The following is a 19,781-nucleotide window of genomic DNA, read 5'->3' on the forward strand; positions in this document are numbered from 1 at the left end:
GCCTGCATGGGGAAACCTACCTGAACAACAGGCCGACACGCGCTGCAGTCGACCGACGGCTCGGCTGCAACATCTGTGGCCAAAATGACACATCATCCCCCCTTTGCAGCACCGAACGTCCCGGCCTCTCACAACAACACGATTGTGTAACGACATGAAATGAGGCCGGCGCAAAGCGATGACAATGTGTATATGGCACGTAATATGGGATGCCTTGAGAAATAGCCTAGATGATATTAGGGTTTACTGGCTAATGAACGGGCCGTGTCGACATGCCGAGGCTCTGTCGGAAGCTGTACAGTGGAATTTTACACTGTGATAATTGGAGCAGGCGGATGAAGCTGGTGCTGATGGGGCTTCAACGAAGCTCAGGACGACTACTGTTGTGCCTATATGGGCCTATTTAGTTTTCACACTGGATGCAAAGGAATACGCCTGTGGACCCGGAGAAGAAACGCCAATATATGCGATATCATTCATACAAACAGCCATAATACCCGTTAAAAATAAATAAGCCAAATAAATAAATGAGGAATGCCTACCTGGATTCCCTTTCCATAATCGGAGCGGTGTGTGAACTCGTCGCTCCCAGGCCAATCCGCCGTGACTGTCGAAAGTCGAGATTATCAGTTAATAAAAATCTTAATAGACCCTGCAGCGCGTTACACCGCGGACAGACACAGAGACACCGTCCAACGCAATGCCATCGCCTCCGCCGCTGTTCAACCGGAGGCAGCGCGTCGCACAGCTGGACCGCGAGCTGCCGCGAGCGGACGGGCGAAATTAAAGGAAATTAAGGAAATTAAACAAGAAAATCTCCCTCGACAGATGTGCTGGAATAACAATAACAGCCGCGACACCAGCGGTTCAATTGTCAGCCGGATCCTGTACGGATGGCAGCATCAATCATTAATAGAAAAATCATACAGAATGGCGTTCTTTGCGTTCTGCTCAGCACGAGGTGGGGCACACCAATCACGTCGCAGAGTGAGATATGATTGGCATGTGCGCAGCCAATGAGCTGCCCCGACTGCGGCAGCCGCTCGGAGGGACAACCGGGCGAGCCAATCGGTGTTGAGATTTATTCTGCGGGAAGGCGGGGCTCGCAGGTGTCATACAGCGGTGTGGGCTTTTCTATTGGGTTTACAGTAGTTGACCTACAGTACATGGCAACTAAATGATAAATTATGTTGCCGGATTGTCACAGATGATCTACCAATTTTAGTCAATCTTTGTGTAACTGCTCCTGGCTGTGTCTCAACCTCTCCTCTTCATCCTTGTGGCATTCAGAATAATTTCTATCTTTCGGGGCTATATTTTCAGATTTCCTTTTTAGTTTTTATCTCTTTTACTTTCAAACTTGTTTTCAATTTCAATTTAATTGCAATTGAAAAAGATGAATGTTCACTTTTAGCTTAATTTTCATTTTGCTTTGTTCAAGGTATTTTAGTAGTTTAGTATTTCAGCAGTCATACCGTGTGTTGGTCATACTTGCTTTGTGCTAATCCGACTGACAGACAATTGTGCTGGGATGGGCATAGGATGTATCACTGCATTGATAATATATTCATGCAGAATTGATAAGTTATCTGAATTCTTTCTCTGTCCCTGGTTCATATTGCAGCAATTTGTAATGATATTGATGTTATAGCACTGCCTCGTAGCACCTATGTCCTGTTGGACCAGAACTTAGCTTTATAGCACTTACTCTCGTTGTTCTCTCCTAACTAGAACCTTGCTTGTGTTGTATGAAAATCTCATGTGTAAGTCGCTTTGGATAAAAGCGTCTGCCAAATGTGAAATTGTAATTGTAATTGTTATAGCCTACTTGTAGTAGAAACACTGAATTTAGGCGCACACAGTTTATGCTGTAGGGCAGGTTTCCATGGGGCCTGGACAAAACATAAGTTTAAACTCAGTTTGTGAAAATATCTCCTTTAGGCTACTTCTTGTGGAAACTGTGAAACTTGTGATATGAATGTGACATGAAAGAGGTAAAGGGCTTTCACGTCTGTAATTATCCTTCAATTACACTACAAAAATGATTGTGAATGGGTTAAGCATAAACTGAGAAACTGAGGGAGCTCTCAAAAGGCCTATTATCTGACCAGACGTAATTCATATCTGTGAAACCGGTCCAACCGTATTTTTAAAATGTGAGCAGGCTTTGAGCTACAGTAAAGGTCGACCCATCTGGCCACATATCGTTTACTTTATTGCCATCTGGTGGACAAATGTGATACTTCTCCTCTTTTACACTGGAGATGCCTGTTGGAGATGACTGTTGAATGAATGAGCATTTGCAGCCAGGCAGGGCTTACATTGAGGTGTGGAGGTTCAGTTTGTAGATTAGTTTTGACCTTCCCTTATGAACAGAAACTATAGCAATCGTATAATTAATTATAATTATAAATGTATAATACTGTCTGCACAGCAATAGGCTACAGTGCCTATAGGAATATTTTGGGAATATTGTAGTGATATCTTAGGAGATAAAAAAATAAAATTTAAGTCCGATAAGGTGACTATAAACTACCACAGGAAGTCCCTATAGGAATATTAAATTAATATTACGGTGTTTTTTCGTTAGGTTTGATTTTCACACAAATTTGATATCTGATGCATTCTATATACTTGGTTTTGATCTGTCACACAAGCACAATTTTACACCTCACAATACTCCCATCTGGAATAACACATGTATTATTTTTAAAAATGAAATGTTATTGAGAAGTGTTATATGGAGTGGCTTGACGAAGGAAACTGGCCTTGCATTTAATGGATGTCAGTGGGAATCTATTAGATTACAAAAGTTTCACTGAAAATATAATGTTAGTCTACCCTACCCTATAAGCAATATACTATCACCTACATTTTGGGAATGTTACATTTTAAGATGATCGATCTGTTTAGTATGTAAGTATAACTGTAAGCCTGCATTTAATTGTAAAGATCGAATTCATGGAATTTTCATGTCCAACCAAAATTTTATTTTTTCTGTAACAATTTAATCTTGATGGGAGTAAACACTTCATTCATAAATGCCTATTTCTAATGCCTATTTGATTCTATTACAATTTTTAAAAAAAACACACACACACTGGAAACATAAATTACATTCCATAAAACGATCAAGCTGGTGAGCGGTTCGTTCCGACCAACTGACTGAATCTGACCAATCACAGCCTCTGAAAAATAGACAGCGGTCCTTCCGGAGAAGGAACTACTGCTGCCTTCAGGTGCTGTCGCAAATATTGTAATTATGGTGCGTACCCACAAGACCGACCCAACAAAGTGATACATACTAGGGGGGAATTGCCGAAATGTCATGCTTAGGGGGCGAAGAACACGGAAGCTGTGTCACGATTAGTTTTAATTTTTTTTTTTTCATTTGTGTATGTAAATATGCATAATTAGTAACCTGTTGCATGTTCCTATTTTCATTCTATAAGTTACACGTTTACAATGTTACACATTTTCATCCGCTCATTCTACCTCTGTCACGCTATAAAATAAAACAACAGTCACCAAAAACTCCTTTGCTACAGAGTCCATTTTGTTAAGCGCTTGAAAGTACAAGTCATACGAATTCCGAAATTAGAAACCGGAGCTTACGAGATGCACCTGAAGGCAGCATACATGTGAATATTTGCTAGCTCGCCAGTAGCACACATTGATATCGGCGGACGTAAAATATCACCATAAGGTAACCTTACATTGCTTTTGTACTTTTCACATGCAACACGCTAATATGTGTAATAGATCCAGAGTATTTTATTTTCACTCTCAATTAAGAAATATTTTTAATCATTTGTCTTAATAGCTAAAGTGTAGGTTAGCTAGAGTTCGGCTGTCACGTTAGCTAGCTTTAGCTTCGGTTTGTTCGTTGTCATCGTCGCAGCCGCGTTGAGATTTAGCAAGTTCTCTACAGTTAAGCTTATCTAGACAGAATAATTTGTTTCTACTAATTATTTATCCGATTTGGTTTGCGGTTTAATTAACGCTATATCGTTATATACGGTACTTGTGTATATGTGAGTAGCGTCAGCTTAATAAAGACCGGCCAGCTAGCAGCTAACTAGCTAACTAGCTAACTAGCCGGTTGAATGAGAGAAAAGGAAAGCGAGTCCATTGTTTATGAATGGAGTACCTCTGCCGGGTCTCAGGCCGGTCGACTATCATTTTGAGTCACCATAGCCATCATCGTTTCATCGAAATTGGTCGTTATAACTAAGGTTGCTGCAAAATAATATCAATGTTTCTTTTTTAGTAACAAGAATCCATTCATTTTGATCGTTGAAACGCTGCTGCGGCCTGCAAGGCAAATGCTCCCTTGAACCCTTGCTGCTGCTAACTAGCTAATTTATGAGACGGCTCATTAGGTTCATGTTCATCCATGCTCATTTTAACTACTGTGTTCACTTACTCCTGAGAATGTAGTTATGCTCATTAACAGTGAATGAGCAATGCCCATAACTGTGTAAATAATATGTGAAACAACGATAATGTGGCCTTATATAGAGCTAGAATAGATTTATTGAGAGAGAACTACTGACTTTTACTACTACTACTACTAACATTTTAAAGCAGGAGCTACCAATCTTTTTTGGTCCCAAATTGAGTTAAATGGTGTCTTCCATGAACCCAGGCACTAGAACATATGAATGCTCTAATTGCATGGGCATGTACCTAAAACAGGCCTGTGATCCAGTGTATGCTTTAAGAAAAGCTGTTCTGTGAGACTCACACCCTGATTTACATGCTCTCCGCAGACAGAATGGCTGAGAATGATGTTGACAATGAGCTTCTGGACTATGAAGAGGACGAGGAGCCACAGGGAGCCCCCGAGACTGTTGCCCCCGCAGGCAAGAAGGAGGTGAAGGGGTCCTACGTCTCCATCCACAGCTCTGGCTTCAGGGACTTCTTGCTCAAACCAGAGCTGCTCCGCGCCATTGTCGACTGCGGTTTTGAGCATCCCTCAGAAGGTAAATGTTGTTGAAGTTAGACCAGACAACTAGTTTTGGGTCTTATGGGTGCACAACAAACTCTTGGACATAAGGTATATTTAAAAAACATAGCCACTTTAAACTTATGGTAATGTCATCTTTAGTTGTGTAGATGAATTAGAGTTTGAGAATTCGTTTTTTCCTGCCCTGTACCTGACACAAATTCCCATGTGTTTGTCTATACTGCATCCTGACATGGTAATTTAATCATCACATGTTCTTGAATTTGCCACTCACTTCTCATTGCTGTTTTATATTTCAGTCCAACATGAGTGTATTCCTCAAGCCATCCTGGGCATGGACATCCTGTGCCAGGCCAAGTCTGGTATGGGAAAGACGGCAGTGTTCGTACTGGCCACCCTGCAGCAGATAGAACCTGTGGATGGTCAGGTGAGTTGGGCAGGATGCTTTCATAGTTTGCTAACTTGTCTTTTATGCTGAATGATAAGAGTGCACTTTATTGATCCCCTAGGGGAAATTATGCCTCTTCTACATTTGTGTGTACTGTCAAGGTATTATTTCCCACTAGTCCGGTTCTCAAACTTGGTCACCATCCTGAATCAAGTGCTGTTGTCAACTGCATATCATCTAAAATAATTTATTTGAATGCATATACTTTGATTTAAGTACTGCTACTGTTGCACTTTATCCATATGGCACTTATGTAAAAGCAGAGTCCACAAACTAGAAGAGGCATCAAGTAGCAATAAATATATAATTTGGGCTAATAAACATTGACCTTGTACTTATGCATGGACGTCACTTAGAGCGAATCAAAGTTTTTACTACAATGAACAAATGCAGACGAGGCGCTGCAAGGACAGTGACAGTAGATGAGACTAATCTCCTCATCTCCTGTACACTAGGTATCAGTCCTTGTGATGTGCCACACACGAGAGCTGGCCTTCCAGATCAGCAAGGAGTACGAGCGCTTCTCCAAGTACATGCCCACTGTCAAGGCGGCCGTGTTCTTCGGCGGACTGGCCATCAAGAAGGACGAGGACGTCCTGAAGAAGAACTGCCCCCACATCGTCGTAGGAACGCCAGGACGCATCCTGGCCCTCATCCGCAACAAGACCCTCAACCTGAAGAACGTCAAGCACTTTGTCCTCGACGAGTGCGATAAGATGCTGGAGCAGTTGGGTGAGTGTGGGGAACAGAAGTGCGGAGGCGAGTCGCTGTGTTTTTAGAGGACTCTGTAGATTTGAACAAGGATTATTGTTAAATCTACGCGAGAGGCATCCTGCTGGCTCAGCAGGGTAAGGGATTGTTCAGTGAATTCATGATCGTTGTATGATCTGCTCTCATTGCCTCCTATCTTTGCAGTCTTTCTCCATGGCACACAGTCTATTAAAGCTGAAATAACAAAATTAAAAAGTGCTGTCATTGCGCATTCGGTTGTGGGAATAGGTTGTCTGTGGGATGAATATCACTATAAACTCAAATTGAATGCAGTGATCTGCTTCCATATTATTTAGGTTAAAAAGGCTGATTGTCACTGACCTAGCCATAAGCAGGTTAAAGGTGGATTTGCTGAATGTTGCCAGAGCGAGATGCATTTTGTAAAACTCGGGCCATGCCATCTGTTCACTCCTCCCACAGACATGAGGCGTGACGTCCAGGACATCTTCAGGCTGACACCACATGAGAAGCAGTGTATGATGTTCAGCGCCACGCTAAGCAAGGAGATCCGCCCCGTCTGCCGCAAGTTCATGCAGGACGTGAGTTATCAACCAGATTCACTGATGATTCAGCTAAACCTGCTGTGCTTCATAAACAAACATAGTTGGCATGGTCTATATTTCAAAGAGAGGAAGGGCCTGAGATTTCTATGAAAATATGAAAATAAAATTAGTTCCATATCCCAAGTGATCTTCATCCGGATGAAAATTGTATAGTTTGGCATAGATACATACAACAACATAGATTTTCATTTGGAAGAAATGCTTTTAGTGTGTAGTTACTACAGCAGGTTGTTTCATCCAATCAGTCTGATAGGTCAAAGTCAGGTTCCAACTGCGCTGATAATTCCCAAGAAGCACAGCTAGCCATAGAATTAGTTCTAGCCGTGCTTTATTTGTTACCATGCCAACTCATAAATAAACCAGTGAAGTAGCTGGGAATTCTTTTTTGATTTACCCTGTTTCTTATGTATTTACGTTACTTTCAAGAAAACTTTTCAGTTAGTAGACATGCATTGATAAACGTGGTATGAAAGCCATGAGAATGTTCTTTACTGAGATGATGGCTACCTCCGTGCTGACGATAGCACTCGGCAGCATTGCGTACCTATTGCATTACCATCACAGTAAAGAAAATTCTCTTGGCTAGTTGTGTTACATGAAAGTCTACATGGAGGTTATCTGTTAGTAAGGCTTTTAGTGCTAGTAGTCAACTCCCTCTTTGCTTTGCCCACTTGTGGCTGTCAGTGTCATAAGTGGCCATTCCTGGGGGACAAAGTGATCTTCCTTGGCAGATTTGGCTGGGTCAGGATGTTCACTCCTCCTGACTCTGCTGCTGTCCAGGGGAACAGGCTCCACGAAGCCACAGGCTCAATGCCTTTGTCAAAATTACAAATAGTTCAGAAAATTATATGGGAGTAGAGAGAAATCAAGTCATGTAGAGCTCAGCAAGACTTCAACCATGGGAAGCTTCTGATATCGGCTTATCTGACCTGCCAAGTGTTATTCTTTTCTCACTATGTAGCAAGGATGTGTGTTGAAGGATATTTAGGGTTTTCCATTTTGTTTTGTATGAGTCTCTGACTAATGTTGGGCTCCTCTCCCTTGCTGTACAGCCCATGGAGGTGTTTGTGGACGATGAGACCAAGCTGACGCTCCACGGCCTGCAGCAGTATTACTGCAAGCTGAAAGACAGCGAGAAGAACCGCAAGCTCTTTGACCTGCTCGACGTGCTCGAGTTCAACCAGGTACACTTGGCACTCATTTTGGGGATATTGCGTACAATCTGGTATATATTTATGTAAAAATGTATTATGTTTTAAATGTTATGATACAGTCTTGTGAAATGGGGTTGTGAGCTGAAAATGCACTAGTGGTTTAATTTGTTTCTTGTCCTCTAGAGGGAGATGTTTGTGTTATTTTTAGCTCGGCTGTATCTCAAGGCGGTGCTTTTGCCTTCCCAGTGGAAAAAAAGCACAGGCCTTAATGGGTTCTCTTGGTTCCTATTAGGTGGTGATCTTTGTGAAGTCGGTGCAGCGCTGCGTGGCTCTGTCCCAGCTGCTGGTTGAGCAGAACTTCCCTGCCATCGCCATCCACAGGGGCATGGCACAGGAGGAGAGGTGGGTGCTGCTGGAGGCTTGAAATTCACATTACAGTTCACTGACAGGATTTGTTCGTTTTTTTTCTTCTTCCAGCATTCCAGGCTCTTTAGACTCACCTAGAACTTACTAATTACTTATCTAAATCAATCTGTCAAACACGCATCATCATCAAGGCACCCTTTTGTGTAGATTTTGTGGTGCCACTGTGGAAATTATATTGTTGATGGACATCATGCTCAGCGACATGCTGTGTGTCTAATGAACTAGTTGAGATTTTCCCAGCTGTTGTGTGGGAAAACGAGTGTGTTTTGAGAGGGTGGCAGTGTGTGTGAGTCTGCCTCACACTGGGACATTCTCTCCTGCTTGTTCCCCTCGTTGATGATGTTAACACTCATCTCCCTCCCCCAGGTTATCCCGGTACCAGCAGTTTAAAGACTTCCAGCGGCGTATCCTGGTGGCCACCAACCTGTTCGGCCGAGGCATGGACATCGAGCGAGTCAACATCGTCTTCAACTACGACATGCCAGAGGATTCCGACACATACCTTCACAGAGTCAGTCCAGCTATAATATAATATAGTATATAATATATTATATAGTTTATTTTACATAGTGTACATCAGGGATGGGTATCTTTTACACATCTAGGGGGCTGTAACTTGTGCCACCATCACTAAAACAAGCCTTATTTTTTATAAATGATATGTGCAGAGGACACAGCAACATGCTATACTGTAGGAATATTGTTCTGTGAATCTGTAAATTGTAACCTGGTTGCAAGTCATTAGATTTAATATGAATTGCTGCATGTAATTCACCTTAGTCAATGATTTTATTATGGAAAATAATCACATCTCATAGGGTTTTCTGTTTATTTGAACATACAGCTCCAGTTCATTTCCAATAAAGATCTTGTGTTTTCCTGGTATTTCTGTTCTCCCGGTCACATTCCTGGTTTCACTCCAGCGGAGCCCGTTTTGTGTTTTGCGCCCTGACCTTCTCCTCTGCTCCTCAGGTGGCCCGCGCCGGCAGGTTCGGGACCAAAGGCCTGGCCGTCACTTTTGTGTCAGACGAGACCGACGCCAAGATCCTGAATGACGTGCAGGACCGCTTTGAGGTCAACGTAGCAGAGCTGCCAGAGGAGATCGATATCTCCACCTACAGTAAGTGGCACTTGGAACTGTCCTGCACTTAATGCCCATTTACATCGTCCTTCACAGTACAGCTGTGACTTTACTGGATGAGTAATCGGGCTATGTTTCACTTAATCTGGCTTTAAATCTTTGCATATTCGACATAAAGGTCATCACATCTTTTTTCCTTAGATATGAAAGGTGATGCATATTTAGAAAACCTGCAGAGGATTGGCAGAGTTCAGTCCCTTTTTTATGGTAGAACCTGTGCGCAAATAGTGTTATATTACTCAAAATTCCCTCTGTATTGCAGTTGGGCTTGAAAAACATTTTTGTAAAGGGAGCACAATCCCACCTCTAGTAATATTAGACGTGTCTCAGAAAGCTGGAAATAACCCCCCTGTCCTCTTTTCTCCTTTCAGTCGAGCAGTCCAGATGAGTCTGACGTCTCTTTTCCACTGAAGATTGCGTGTGGCCCTCGGGTGTCGGTGTATTTTTTTGTGGAGGAAAAAAAAGGAATCTCAACATTTATTTTAAAGTCCCCCTCCCCCTACGTCCCTTTGGAAGTTCGTAATAATGCAACATTTTTTTTTTTTTTAATTTTATCATGTCCCTGAGGGGTGCTTGTTTTATGCTTTTACTTGTTATAACCATGGTTGTATTTTTGGGTTAATGAAATAAACTTTTTATACCATGTTATTTCACTGTGTTGGGTTTAATTTATTAAAAGGTACACATAAAGTTAGTGTTTTTATATAATGTGCCTTTTGAATGTAGGTAAACATCCTCACAAGCAGAGGGCACTGTCATAGCTTGAATACCTTTTAGCATGTCACTATTTCACCAACAGTTGGCTGCTATGTAATGACTGCCAAGTGGGATAATTTGAAACTGTACAAGTTGAGTTATAATAAAACCTCACATGAAACCTGAGCACAGTGGCCAGTTGTATCACATGGATCGACCAACGTGAACTTGTGACAGTTATAAAGCCCTGCTGTCTTAATCTGAGGGTGTATCCTTCACAACATGTAGGACAAGAACACAAACATGGGATCAAAATAAACAATGTGTATTTACAGAATACAGCGTGAACAATTATTGTGGACTCCCAAGAAATACAGATTCACATAAGACATTTACTAATTTGCATTTGATGCACAAACAAGAAATCAGATGTCATAGGGAAAAAAAAAAGTTGGTATTGGTCCAGTCCTTGCTGAACGCTTGTCTCCGTTCCAGATAGCGCTCCTTATCGTTTAACAGTCTGTGAGCTAAAAGGAATCAGGCTATCATTCATTGCCGTCCGTAAATCTACTTTTAGATGGCTTGTCATCTCAGCATGCTGAAAACAGCTCCACCTTCTGTGCCTGCATTCGTAACATGCTGTGCTGGTTTTGTATTAAGTTCCTCTGAATAAAGAAAGAAATAAATAGTCTGTTTTCGTCCACATTTTGCTTCGTGCTCCACTTGGAGTATTCCGCATAATGCTGCAAAAGTTACTCTTTTGCCCGTTGCGGCTAATGAGTCATTCTTACTGACCGTTCTCAGTGCATTGTGGGATATGGGATCATTAACACCGCGACACATAACGGCTAGTGACGCAGGTGAAGCTGATCCCGTACAGAGTCTAGCGCACTGCCGTCAAAGTTGTAGTTCATATGCTTCAGTGCAGAACAAAGTGCCTGTTGCTCTTGTCTTGTTTCACCCCCTCAGGTCGGTCTGAGGGCCTCGAGATGTCCCTTCACACCTGAACCGGCAGTCGGTCCAGGGTGGCGGAAGGTCCAGGGGTGCCTCAGGGCTCGATTTTGGGGCCCCACGTCTGTTTGAACAGGAGCGGGCGAGCGTACATTACAGCCCCGCTCCGGCCACACATATTACAATGCATTTTGCCTATATGATAGTGAACACACCAGGCAGGCCCTTCCGGATCAATGCCTGTGTGTTCACGGTCTTCACCCACTTGGAGCCTCATGAGCAATAAAGGCCCCTCGTCTTGAAATGTCTTCCTTCGTGAGGAAAGCTGAATCGATTACCTCAAAAAAAAACCCCAAAAAACAAAAAAAACAACAAAACCCCGCACTCCCCATCCTGTCTAGTCGATGAACTTGTGCGTGTCCCCGTACATCCAGTGCTGCGGAGGGAGGGCCGCTTCGTTGAGGTGGCCGCAGTCGTCCCGGCATTTGCACGACTGGACGAACATGGCCGACCTCTGGAAGCGCTCGCCGTCCGGGCAGAGGAAGGCGACGGGCACGGTGCGCGTGCGGCGCGGCGAGCAGCAGCGGCCGTCGGTGCACACGCCGCAGTAGTTGGGCCGGTAGAGGCGGACGCTCAGGCACTCGCCGTAGGACAGGCGGACGGGTTCCGGGGCTTTGTGGGTCGGGGAGCACTTCTTCCCTTTCTGCGGTTGGGGAGGACAAAGAAGGGATGAGTGCTGTATGAAGAAGGACTAAAACCACATGAATGAATTAGGAAAGGTAGTAGTGAAGTAGTGTGTTAGCCAAAAAATAGTTTTTATGAAGATGTTTTAAAGTGGCAACATTGTCTTCCATCTCATCTGACATAGAAATAGTTTATTTGTATTTTATCCAGACTGAATAATCATCAATTCAGTGGCTCAGTTTGCCCCCAAGCGGCTCAATTTACCCCCTTGCTAGGATCAATTTACCCCCAAACTGGGGCAAATTGAGCCAAGGGACCATTTTTTTAAGAAGTCGTATTTTCATTCTTCTTTCGTTTAGCTGCATTCTTACCAGTACAATTGAAAGTCAACATCCTGAAATGTGGGTGGAAGCATTTGTTTCAACTCTGTCTCATTTTTCCGTGCCAAGATAACATTTTGAGTAAAAACCGGCTCATCTTACCCCGCTCTCCCCTACTTGGCCACAGCGATCGAATTCACCAAAGCGAGCCATTTGACTATTTTCAATGTAAAAAACAAAAAAATCTAATAAGCTTTGACTTTTACGTGTCCCGCCCTTTTACATAACAGCAGATTTAAGCGGCTTTGCACTCAAACTCATTAGTCTCACATTAAGAGGACCAGACTTCCAGCTCGCCGCGCCAAGGCAGGGACTCAGAGAGAGGGATTATTTTGAGATTTGAGTGATTCATTTGAAGATTAAATATTTACTTAACAGTTGAGTGTACTTTCCCCCAGTTAAATAACAACACATTTACACCTATGACCCTTCTTGGCACGAAACGCTTTTACCTCACTGGAGCAGGGAGAGAGAGAGAGAGAGCTGCCAGTGTGTGTCCAACATCGAGGATTAATATAGACGCACCACTTCCCTGGGCTCTGAGTACACAGACAGGGCCTAGCTATGGACAGTTGCTTGGCAGGAATGCCGGGGGTGGGGGACTATATTTAAAAAGGCGCCTGCCTGCCACCAAAACACCACTGAGTAAATCTGCACTGCCCAGTTCCCACTGGATGTAGAGCCCTGGCTTCCCAGAAGTATCCTCCCGCTAAGATAATCTCTGTTCTTTGGCTTGGAATGAAGACGGCCTGAGCACTTAAAGGCATATTTACTATATTTACTCAGGACCAGAACATCTGATTTCTAGTTCTTTGCGGCACAATTTTTATGTTTTCAGCCTCTGATCTCGGGGGAAATGGGGAAAAATGGGCAGGTGTTGTATCTCCCTGTGTAGTGTCAATGATAGATAAGATAAGTGACATCATTGCTTTTTGATAAGCGTTATCATCAGAGGTTGTGTGGGAGATAAGTGGAGTTGTTTTGATAAGAAGTTATCACGCAATAATGTGTGGGTGGTTGACCTATGCTCTTAAACGTCTGTTATGGCATTCTGAGCCAAACATTTACCACACATGATCTCTCTCTCTCTCTGTCTCTCTCTCTCTCATATCTTTCATATCTCTCATATCTCTCACCTTGGCGGGGATGGTCAGGCCATGGCACGGCCGCACGGTGCATATTCTGGTCTCTCTCTCCAGCTTGCACTGGGCGTTCTTGTTGGTGATCCGGGAAGACACGCCCATCCCGCAGCTGCGGGAACACTGGGACCAGTCGGTGGTCTGGACCGCACACTTCTCCTTCAGGTGGTTCCACACTGGGGAGTGCGAACAGGGGACAGGGAAGGAGGGTGGAGGACAGGAGGGCAATAATTCAATAAGATGGTTTATTGTCTTTCAGTAGAAGCCGATCATGATGAAATGATGAAATGGGGTTATTGCAGTACATAATTCTGCTGTCTAAATGGATGATAAAAAGCAAATGCTAATGAAAATCTCTCACAAAATGAACTTTGAAATAAATTAAGGATTATTACTTCAAAATTACAGTTTTATCATACTTACTATTACCATGCAGTTAAATGTGATGAACGTCAATTTGATTATATAACGTGATTTTTCATATATTGTTATATATATCGATACCAAAATAATTTCTTTTGATTATTATGATATTAATTTTGTCTAGCCCTAAGATTAGCTGTTATAAACACCTATGCTGGGTGTGATTTTAGAGAAGATAAAGGGAGATTGCATCTGCTTAAGTTTGAAACGGCCCGCACTCAGAGAAAAGTGTGTGAGTGAAATATTGATAATGAGAAATAACACTCCCTGCCTCTCTTACCAGGCAAGTGTTTGTATCCGTGCTCGTCCTCCCAGCCGCTGGGCTTGCCGTCCGCCAACTCGTTGCCCAACACCAGTTCATTCCCAGGCTGGTGTGGGGCAGGGTGGTGTGGGGCAGGGTGGTGGGGGGGGCTGGGCTGGCGCTGCTGCGGCGGAGTCACCTGCGATGAGAGACCAGATTAGGTGAGATAGTGCTTTTGTGTTGGTGGTCTGTCTTTCCCCACGGCGTTATCACCGCCGCGCTGCGCTTATCAAGAGGCAAAATCCAGGTCAGTGAGACACTTCGCTCCTCTGTGCTATCAAGATTCACCATGATTTACAGCACTACAGCAGAATATCATGTCTGTTTATTGAGCAGTATCTAATCAATATAAGTAAGTAAGTTCTATTAATATCAATGCAACTTTAACTATGAATCTTCACACCTCAGCTGCAAATTTTCACACAACTCTCATAATCCTCTTCACACAAAGCTATATGTCATTATCACCACTAGATAGAAACAGAGTGGAGTTATATATGTGATAAAAAAAAATGTGTGATAGAGTACAAGGCAAAGATGTCTTGTTTTGTTGTCAGAATACAGCAAACCTTTAATTAATGGATATATTTTAATGTCACATTTTTCTGAAATTTGTCTTTCATCCCAATCGGCTTTGTTTCCCATTAAGAAGATATCACAATGGTAGTTGGTGACAGAAAAACGCACAAATCCCTTTGCCCTTTGGTGTTGCACAAGCGTCTGAACACAAACTGCAAAATGGGTTGCTTTCATGTCATTTTCTGGCCCTCAATGGCTGCTGGATGGAAGCTATGAGACCAAGTGACAGCAGAGGATCAATAAAACCAACCTGATGTTTGGGTGGCAGGCGCCAGGTGCCCTTGTGGCAGTCCACAGTGAAGCAGCACTGCCCCGGCACCCTGACCAGCCGCGGGTACGGGCAGGAGGGCGAGGCCGGCGGCAGGCGGTTGTCGCAGAGGGGAGCGCAGCCGACGGCCCCGTCGATGCAGGTACACTGGTGTTTACAGCCGGCGCGGAAGCTCTCGCCGTTCTGGTAGATCCTGCCGTTGTACTCGCACGTGCGTCCCTCCAGTTTGGCTGGAAACACAGGGAGAGGAGAGATTACACATTATGGGAGGTGTGGCCAAGTCCACTTTGCTCGAGTCCCAAGTCAGTCTCAAGTCTTGAGGCACAAGTCTCAAGTCAAGTCTCAAGTCTAAATGTAGATGACCAAGTCAAGTCCAAGTCATTAATGTCAAGTCTCAAGACTAAATGTAGAACAGCAAGTCAAATCAAGAGTCCAGCATCTTAAAGAAAACTAAATATCTAGGACTTTTCAATGCAATATGGTTTTAATAGGATAAAAACTTGGTAAGAGCATCATGAGTTTGATTTCTAGAATCAGTTTCAACCATACAAATTCAGAAAAATGTCTGCTGGAACAAATCTCATCACTTTCAATCTAAGTAATCTAAGTAATTTATCAAAGTACAAGTCCCAAGTCACCAGAACCCAAGTCAGGTCAAGTCTCAAGTCTTCTCTTCATGCATCAAGTCAAGTCTCAAGATATTAAAACTGACTCGAGTCCCCACCTCTGACTTCACATGAGACCAAATCAAGGTAGTGAGCTGCAGACGGCTCATATACACACAAACGGTGCTGTTGTGATGCATAAACCAGCGAGCAACAGGAACATCCTGGGCACCATCTATGGGTTAGGTATCTCAAAGATGACACGTCTGTCAGTTTCTACAGACAGAAGGCGTGTTTTGACGTCTAAAGGCCCCTCTCACAATCCCAGCTATGTCTGAAGGCATCCGCACACATCCTCTCATTTCAACAGCTGAGACGAACCCTGTTGTGCCGCTGTTTTCCCGTGACTGGACCAGAACGCGCTCAATAACCCGACACCGGGAGCAGCACCGGCACACAAAACCAGACGGAAGACCGCCGAGATCTGAAGGTAGCGGGGTCAGAGAAAGGTCGCTGGAAATCGGGAGACAGAGGGAGTCAGACTCCTTGTCACCGCAGCATGGAAGAACCTTGCTATTCATAGTTTGTGGGGCAGACCTGGCATGGGGCAGATGGAGGGTGTATTTTTGTCTCTGAGACCCCCGTGCTCGCTGTCATAAGGCATCTACTACTCATTAAAATATCCCCCTCCTCCCCTGTCACAATGTGCCACATGCTGGAGTTGATGATGAATTTCATCACATGGCTGGTTTGTTGGGTAAAGGTGGAAAATGCACATAAGCTGATTTTTTGTGTACTGGGGTTATGGAAAAAAGACTGAAGCAATGTAGTCATAATTACGGGAAAGAAGGATAATAACATAGAAATACTGTTATAATCATTGGCAAATTTTCCCATCTACAATACCTCATTGTTCCTCAGGTATCGTGACCTTTTGGCTTCTACAGCACTTTGGATTCATTCATTTCAAATACAGGATCACTATTCACATGTGACCTACTTCCCATGCAACAGTCTACACTCCCATGACTTATTGGGTTGAAATAAACAAAAGGGGCATGGTGGAAACAGTCTTTCCCCTCTGATTAATCTTTACTTTTAAAAAGGCGGATGCTCTAACAAAGGGGGGGGGGGGGGGGGGGGATTCCTCCACACACACACAATTGCATCCCCTCCTCCCTCACCTCGACAGATGCCCCAGGCCATGGTCACGTCGTTGCCGTAATTACACTCCAGGCCCTTGTGGTGGTCGCAGGGCATCATGGGGCTGCAGTCCTGGTTGAGCTGCGCGGCGCACACCTTGCAGCACCCGCACCCGTCCGGCACGGCGCTCACCCCCGGAGGGCAAACCAGAGGCTCCGCGGGACAGTCGCACGCCGCCGGGCAGCCGGCCGTCACCTGGGGGAAGGGGAGGGGAGGAGCAGAGGGGGAGAGGGGATCAGTCAGGACCCAGAATGATGGAGGTCACATTTTATGATCAATTCTCAGTGGTTTGTCTTCATCCCTTCATCATGGAACATTTTCTGTATGGTAACGGTAGAGAAAATGGCAAAATTGGAGACAGTATGAACCCCAGTTCTTTGCACAAAGGCAATCAAACATCTACCATTCAGCTACAGGTAAAGTCTCTCAGACAGGGATATGATTGATTGACTTGATTATGTGCTATGTGTGCAGGGGAAATTCAGCAGCACAATAACTGTATGACAGCCAATCTGCAGAAATATTTCAGAAATGTTCAGTACACCAGTTTGATTTTTGTTCCAACATCAAAGCAGGAGGAAGAGCTCTGGCAAATGTATCTGTTTCTTATCCCATAGGTTTGCGACTGATTTTGAATTCCTCCACAGACAAAGCAATGCGAGACAGCGTACAGTAAGTCAAGTCACTGCTGGCCAGTCATCCCTGAGCGTCTAGACAGCTTAGGTCTTGTACCCAGTCCCCTGCCGACTTGTGATTTGAGTCATAGCCCGGCACCAGAGCCAACTTGTTCCACTCAGTAGAAAGGAATCAACAAGTCAATCATACTCTACATGCACAAGCCTGTTGCAAAACCACTAATATAGCCTTGCAGATCATAGACAGCCCCACTATTAGTAAGGAGAATCAACTTTAAAAAGAATATGGTCTTATTTCCATTGCTATAAGCAGGGATGTAGTGGAGGATAAACTCACCTAAACTCAATTTACCCTCCTTTTTGTTTGTCAAATAGAGTTGACCCACTTTTTGAGGCTGACAGAAATCATTATATAAATTCATAGTATATACATACATATCATATCAGAGAGTAGTATCAGTCTGATATAGGCTTCATGAAGATAGGGTAAGGGAAAAAGCATACAATTCTGCTTTTATGAAAGTGAAATTGAGTTTTGTTTATCTTGGTGGTTGTTTATGATGATCACAGACTGAAGGTCACAGTTTACCCACCTTTTACATCACTGACTGTAAATGACTTGTAATTTTACCTTAGCACATCCGTAACTTAGGTCTAATTAGAGCTCACTTGCTCCTTGTACATCAACTAATTATAGCCTGTCAGCAGACTTTTGATTCACATATAAAACTACATGAGCTCAACACTGTGGTCAAACTGTAAAGAAACATCTTACCTGAGTGATGACGGCTGTTGTCAAAAGAGTCAAATAGATCAGAAACGCCATGATTATGACAAGATAAAAAATAAAAATAGCAAAAAAGCTAAATTAAGATTTTTAGGCTACAGTCCACTGGATGATAGATAGTCTTAAATGCTCTCACAGAGAGTTTCAGACAGTCGCGAAAGTGCTATTCCTCCTTTATATCCCCTCTTTGTAGTGCTAACGGGTAAATAACTGAAGTCTAATTTATACTACTAGTAGCTGCGCAGAGGCCCCGCCCCTCTGCATTTGTCTAACCAATCAACACGCGGGCAGCTGTCCAGGCATTCCAAATGGGCGGGGCTTTACGGCGGAGGGGAAGTTAACTGATTGGTGGGCGTGTTTTGGAATGAATGCAGCCATTCATAAAAATTGCCGGGCCGCTCTGTATTTATTTTATGAGTTAAAAACTAAAACGTAACCGGCGCTTTCAAGTCACACTTAGGCACATTCCAGCCTTTGTGGCCACCACTCTTCTAACACCAAGTAAATATACTCAGCTGGTCGGCGAGCGGGCCAGACAGCACGGTCACATTAATAAGACCTCCACCTCAGGAAAAAAAGGGGGAGGAATTCCCTCTGTTTTTCCAGACCAACGTAGAGGACAGAAAATTAAAGTGGGCTGTATTAAGCAAACAGTAAGTTAATAGCAGTTGTCTGAGACAGTGAACATATCCCCCTTTGTTTGCCCTGTATTAAATTATGTCCATCACAGTCTGAGCAAAATGTGTTTCCATACTTTTTTAAGCTAGGTTTTGATTGTTTTGCACTCTGAATGCTCCATCTTGAGTTCAGGTGGGCCGCCTGTCTCTTGACTATTATTTCAAACCGCATGGTGCTGACATGGGAATGATGAGGATATGAACACTTGGAAAGAATGGTCAGGTTTAGGGTAAAAGCAGGCTTATTGTTTTAAGGGCAGCTCAGAATAAGCTCCGAAACCCTACTGACCGTACTCCTCCTCCCCCTCCTCCCCTGCCTTCCTTTTCAACCACAGGTTTTCAGCCACACCTGCCCCAACACAGAGACCTCCTTTGATGAAAGAATGTATGAAATGTGATAGGCAGAGGTTTGAAAGTCAGATTCCTGCTATGAACACCCATGTATGGTCGCATGGCCCTGGCTGAGACCTTTAAAAGCCAAACATCTCGCTTCTCGAATGGGAAGCTGCTGCTGGGATGATTTGGGGAATCTGGGTCCTTGGGTGTTAGCAGCAAAGATGGTGTTTACATAGAGGATTTGATCATCCATGAGAGTTAGGATCAATAGCAAGTTCAGTTTCAGGCTCACAAGTTGATCATCTACCCAGGGGTTGATTTATTCCACCACTCCTCAAAATTTTCTTTACACAGTTACCAAGTGGAGTGTATTTCATAATTTGTGCTACCTAGATGGCTGCCTTCCTTCTCTGTTCCTCCTCAAATTGCCCCGTGTGTCAGATGCTGAGTGTTTGCAATCCCTTGCCAAGCAGCGCTGCTCAGTTTGTGCCAGCTATAATACAGCTGCGTGGCCCATGGGCTAGATGAAGTGTCCCCTCAACATCCCAGTGCCATGACTAAAACATGAGCACTCCTAACAAGGGGCAGACAGATGAGTATGTGCTACAGACACGGTAAACATCCCCAGCCGTTCGTCTTTCCGCA

The 19,781-nt window shown here is 43.8% G+C and overlaps 2 protein-coding genes across 2 annotated transcripts; one reads left to right on the forward strand and one right to left on the reverse strand.

The window, feature by feature from the left end:
* The first annotated feature begins 3,621 nt into the window (after positions 1–3,621).
* On the forward strand, positions 3,622–10,120 carry LOC139662334 (ATP-dependent RNA helicase DDX39A). The gene is made up of 10 exons (XM_071540992.1): positions 3,622–3,706; positions 4,773–4,985; positions 5,269–5,396; positions 5,873–6,149; positions 6,609–6,727; positions 7,804–7,935; positions 8,198–8,307; positions 8,698–8,842; positions 9,304–9,451; positions 9,844–10,120. Exons 2-10 carry the CDS (start codon positions 4,778–4,780, stop codon positions 9,858–9,860), a joined length of 1,284 nt encoding a protein of 427 aa, XP_071397093.1. The 5' UTR covers positions 3,622–3,706; positions 4,773–4,777; the 3' UTR covers positions 9,861–10,120.
* A 119-nt stretch (positions 10,121–10,239) lies between these two features.
* LOC139662335 (CCN family member 1-like) lies at positions 10,240–18,294 on the reverse strand. The gene is made up of 6 exons (XM_071540993.1): positions 18,112–18,294; positions 16,683–16,896; positions 14,876–15,123; positions 14,026–14,167; positions 13,320–13,498; positions 10,240–11,822 (listed from the first exon to the last, which is right to left on the reverse strand). Exons 1-6 carry the CDS (start codon positions 18,160–18,162, stop codon positions 11,517–11,519), a joined length of 1,140 nt encoding a protein of 379 aa, XP_071397094.1. The 5' UTR covers positions 18,163–18,294; the 3' UTR covers positions 10,240–11,516.
* Between the last annotated feature and the right edge of the window lie 1,487 nt (positions 18,295–19,781).

Source organism: Centroberyx affinis, unplaced genomic scaffold (assembly GCF_046629955.1).
Source record: "Centroberyx affinis isolate AG114_WGS23_722 - 3 ecotype Tasmania unplaced genomic scaffold, CSIRO-AGI_Caff_v1 ptg003763l_1, whole genome shotgun sequence".
Lineage (NCBI taxonomy): Eukaryota > Metazoa > Chordata > Actinopteri > Beryciformes > Berycidae > Centroberyx > Centroberyx affinis.

Coding starts and splice junctions, on each gene's coding strand:
- LOC139662334 (XM_071540992.1), top strand. CDS start 4,778: ATGGCTGAGAATGATGTTGACAATGAGCTTCTGGACTATGAAGAGGAC. Junction 4,986..5,268: donor TTTTGAGCATCCCTCAGAAG/GTAAATGTTGTT, acceptor TTTATATTTCAG/TCCAACATGAGTGTATTCCT. Junction 8,308..8,697: donor GGCATGGCACAGGAGGAGAG/GTGGGTGCTGCT, acceptor TCCCTCCCCCAG/GTTATCCCGGTACCAGCAGT.
- LOC139662335 (XM_071540993.1), bottom strand. CDS start 18,162: ATGGCGTTTCTGATCTATTTGACTCTTTTGACAACAGCCGTCATCACT. Junction 15,124..16,682: donor GGCCTGGGGCATCTGTCGAG/GTGAGGGAGGAG, acceptor CTGTGTTTCCAG/CCAAACTGGAGGGACGCACG. Junction 13,499..14,025: donor CGGATACAAACACTTGCCTG/GTAAGAGAGGCA, acceptor CGCACTCCCCAG/TGTGGAACCACCTGAAGGAG.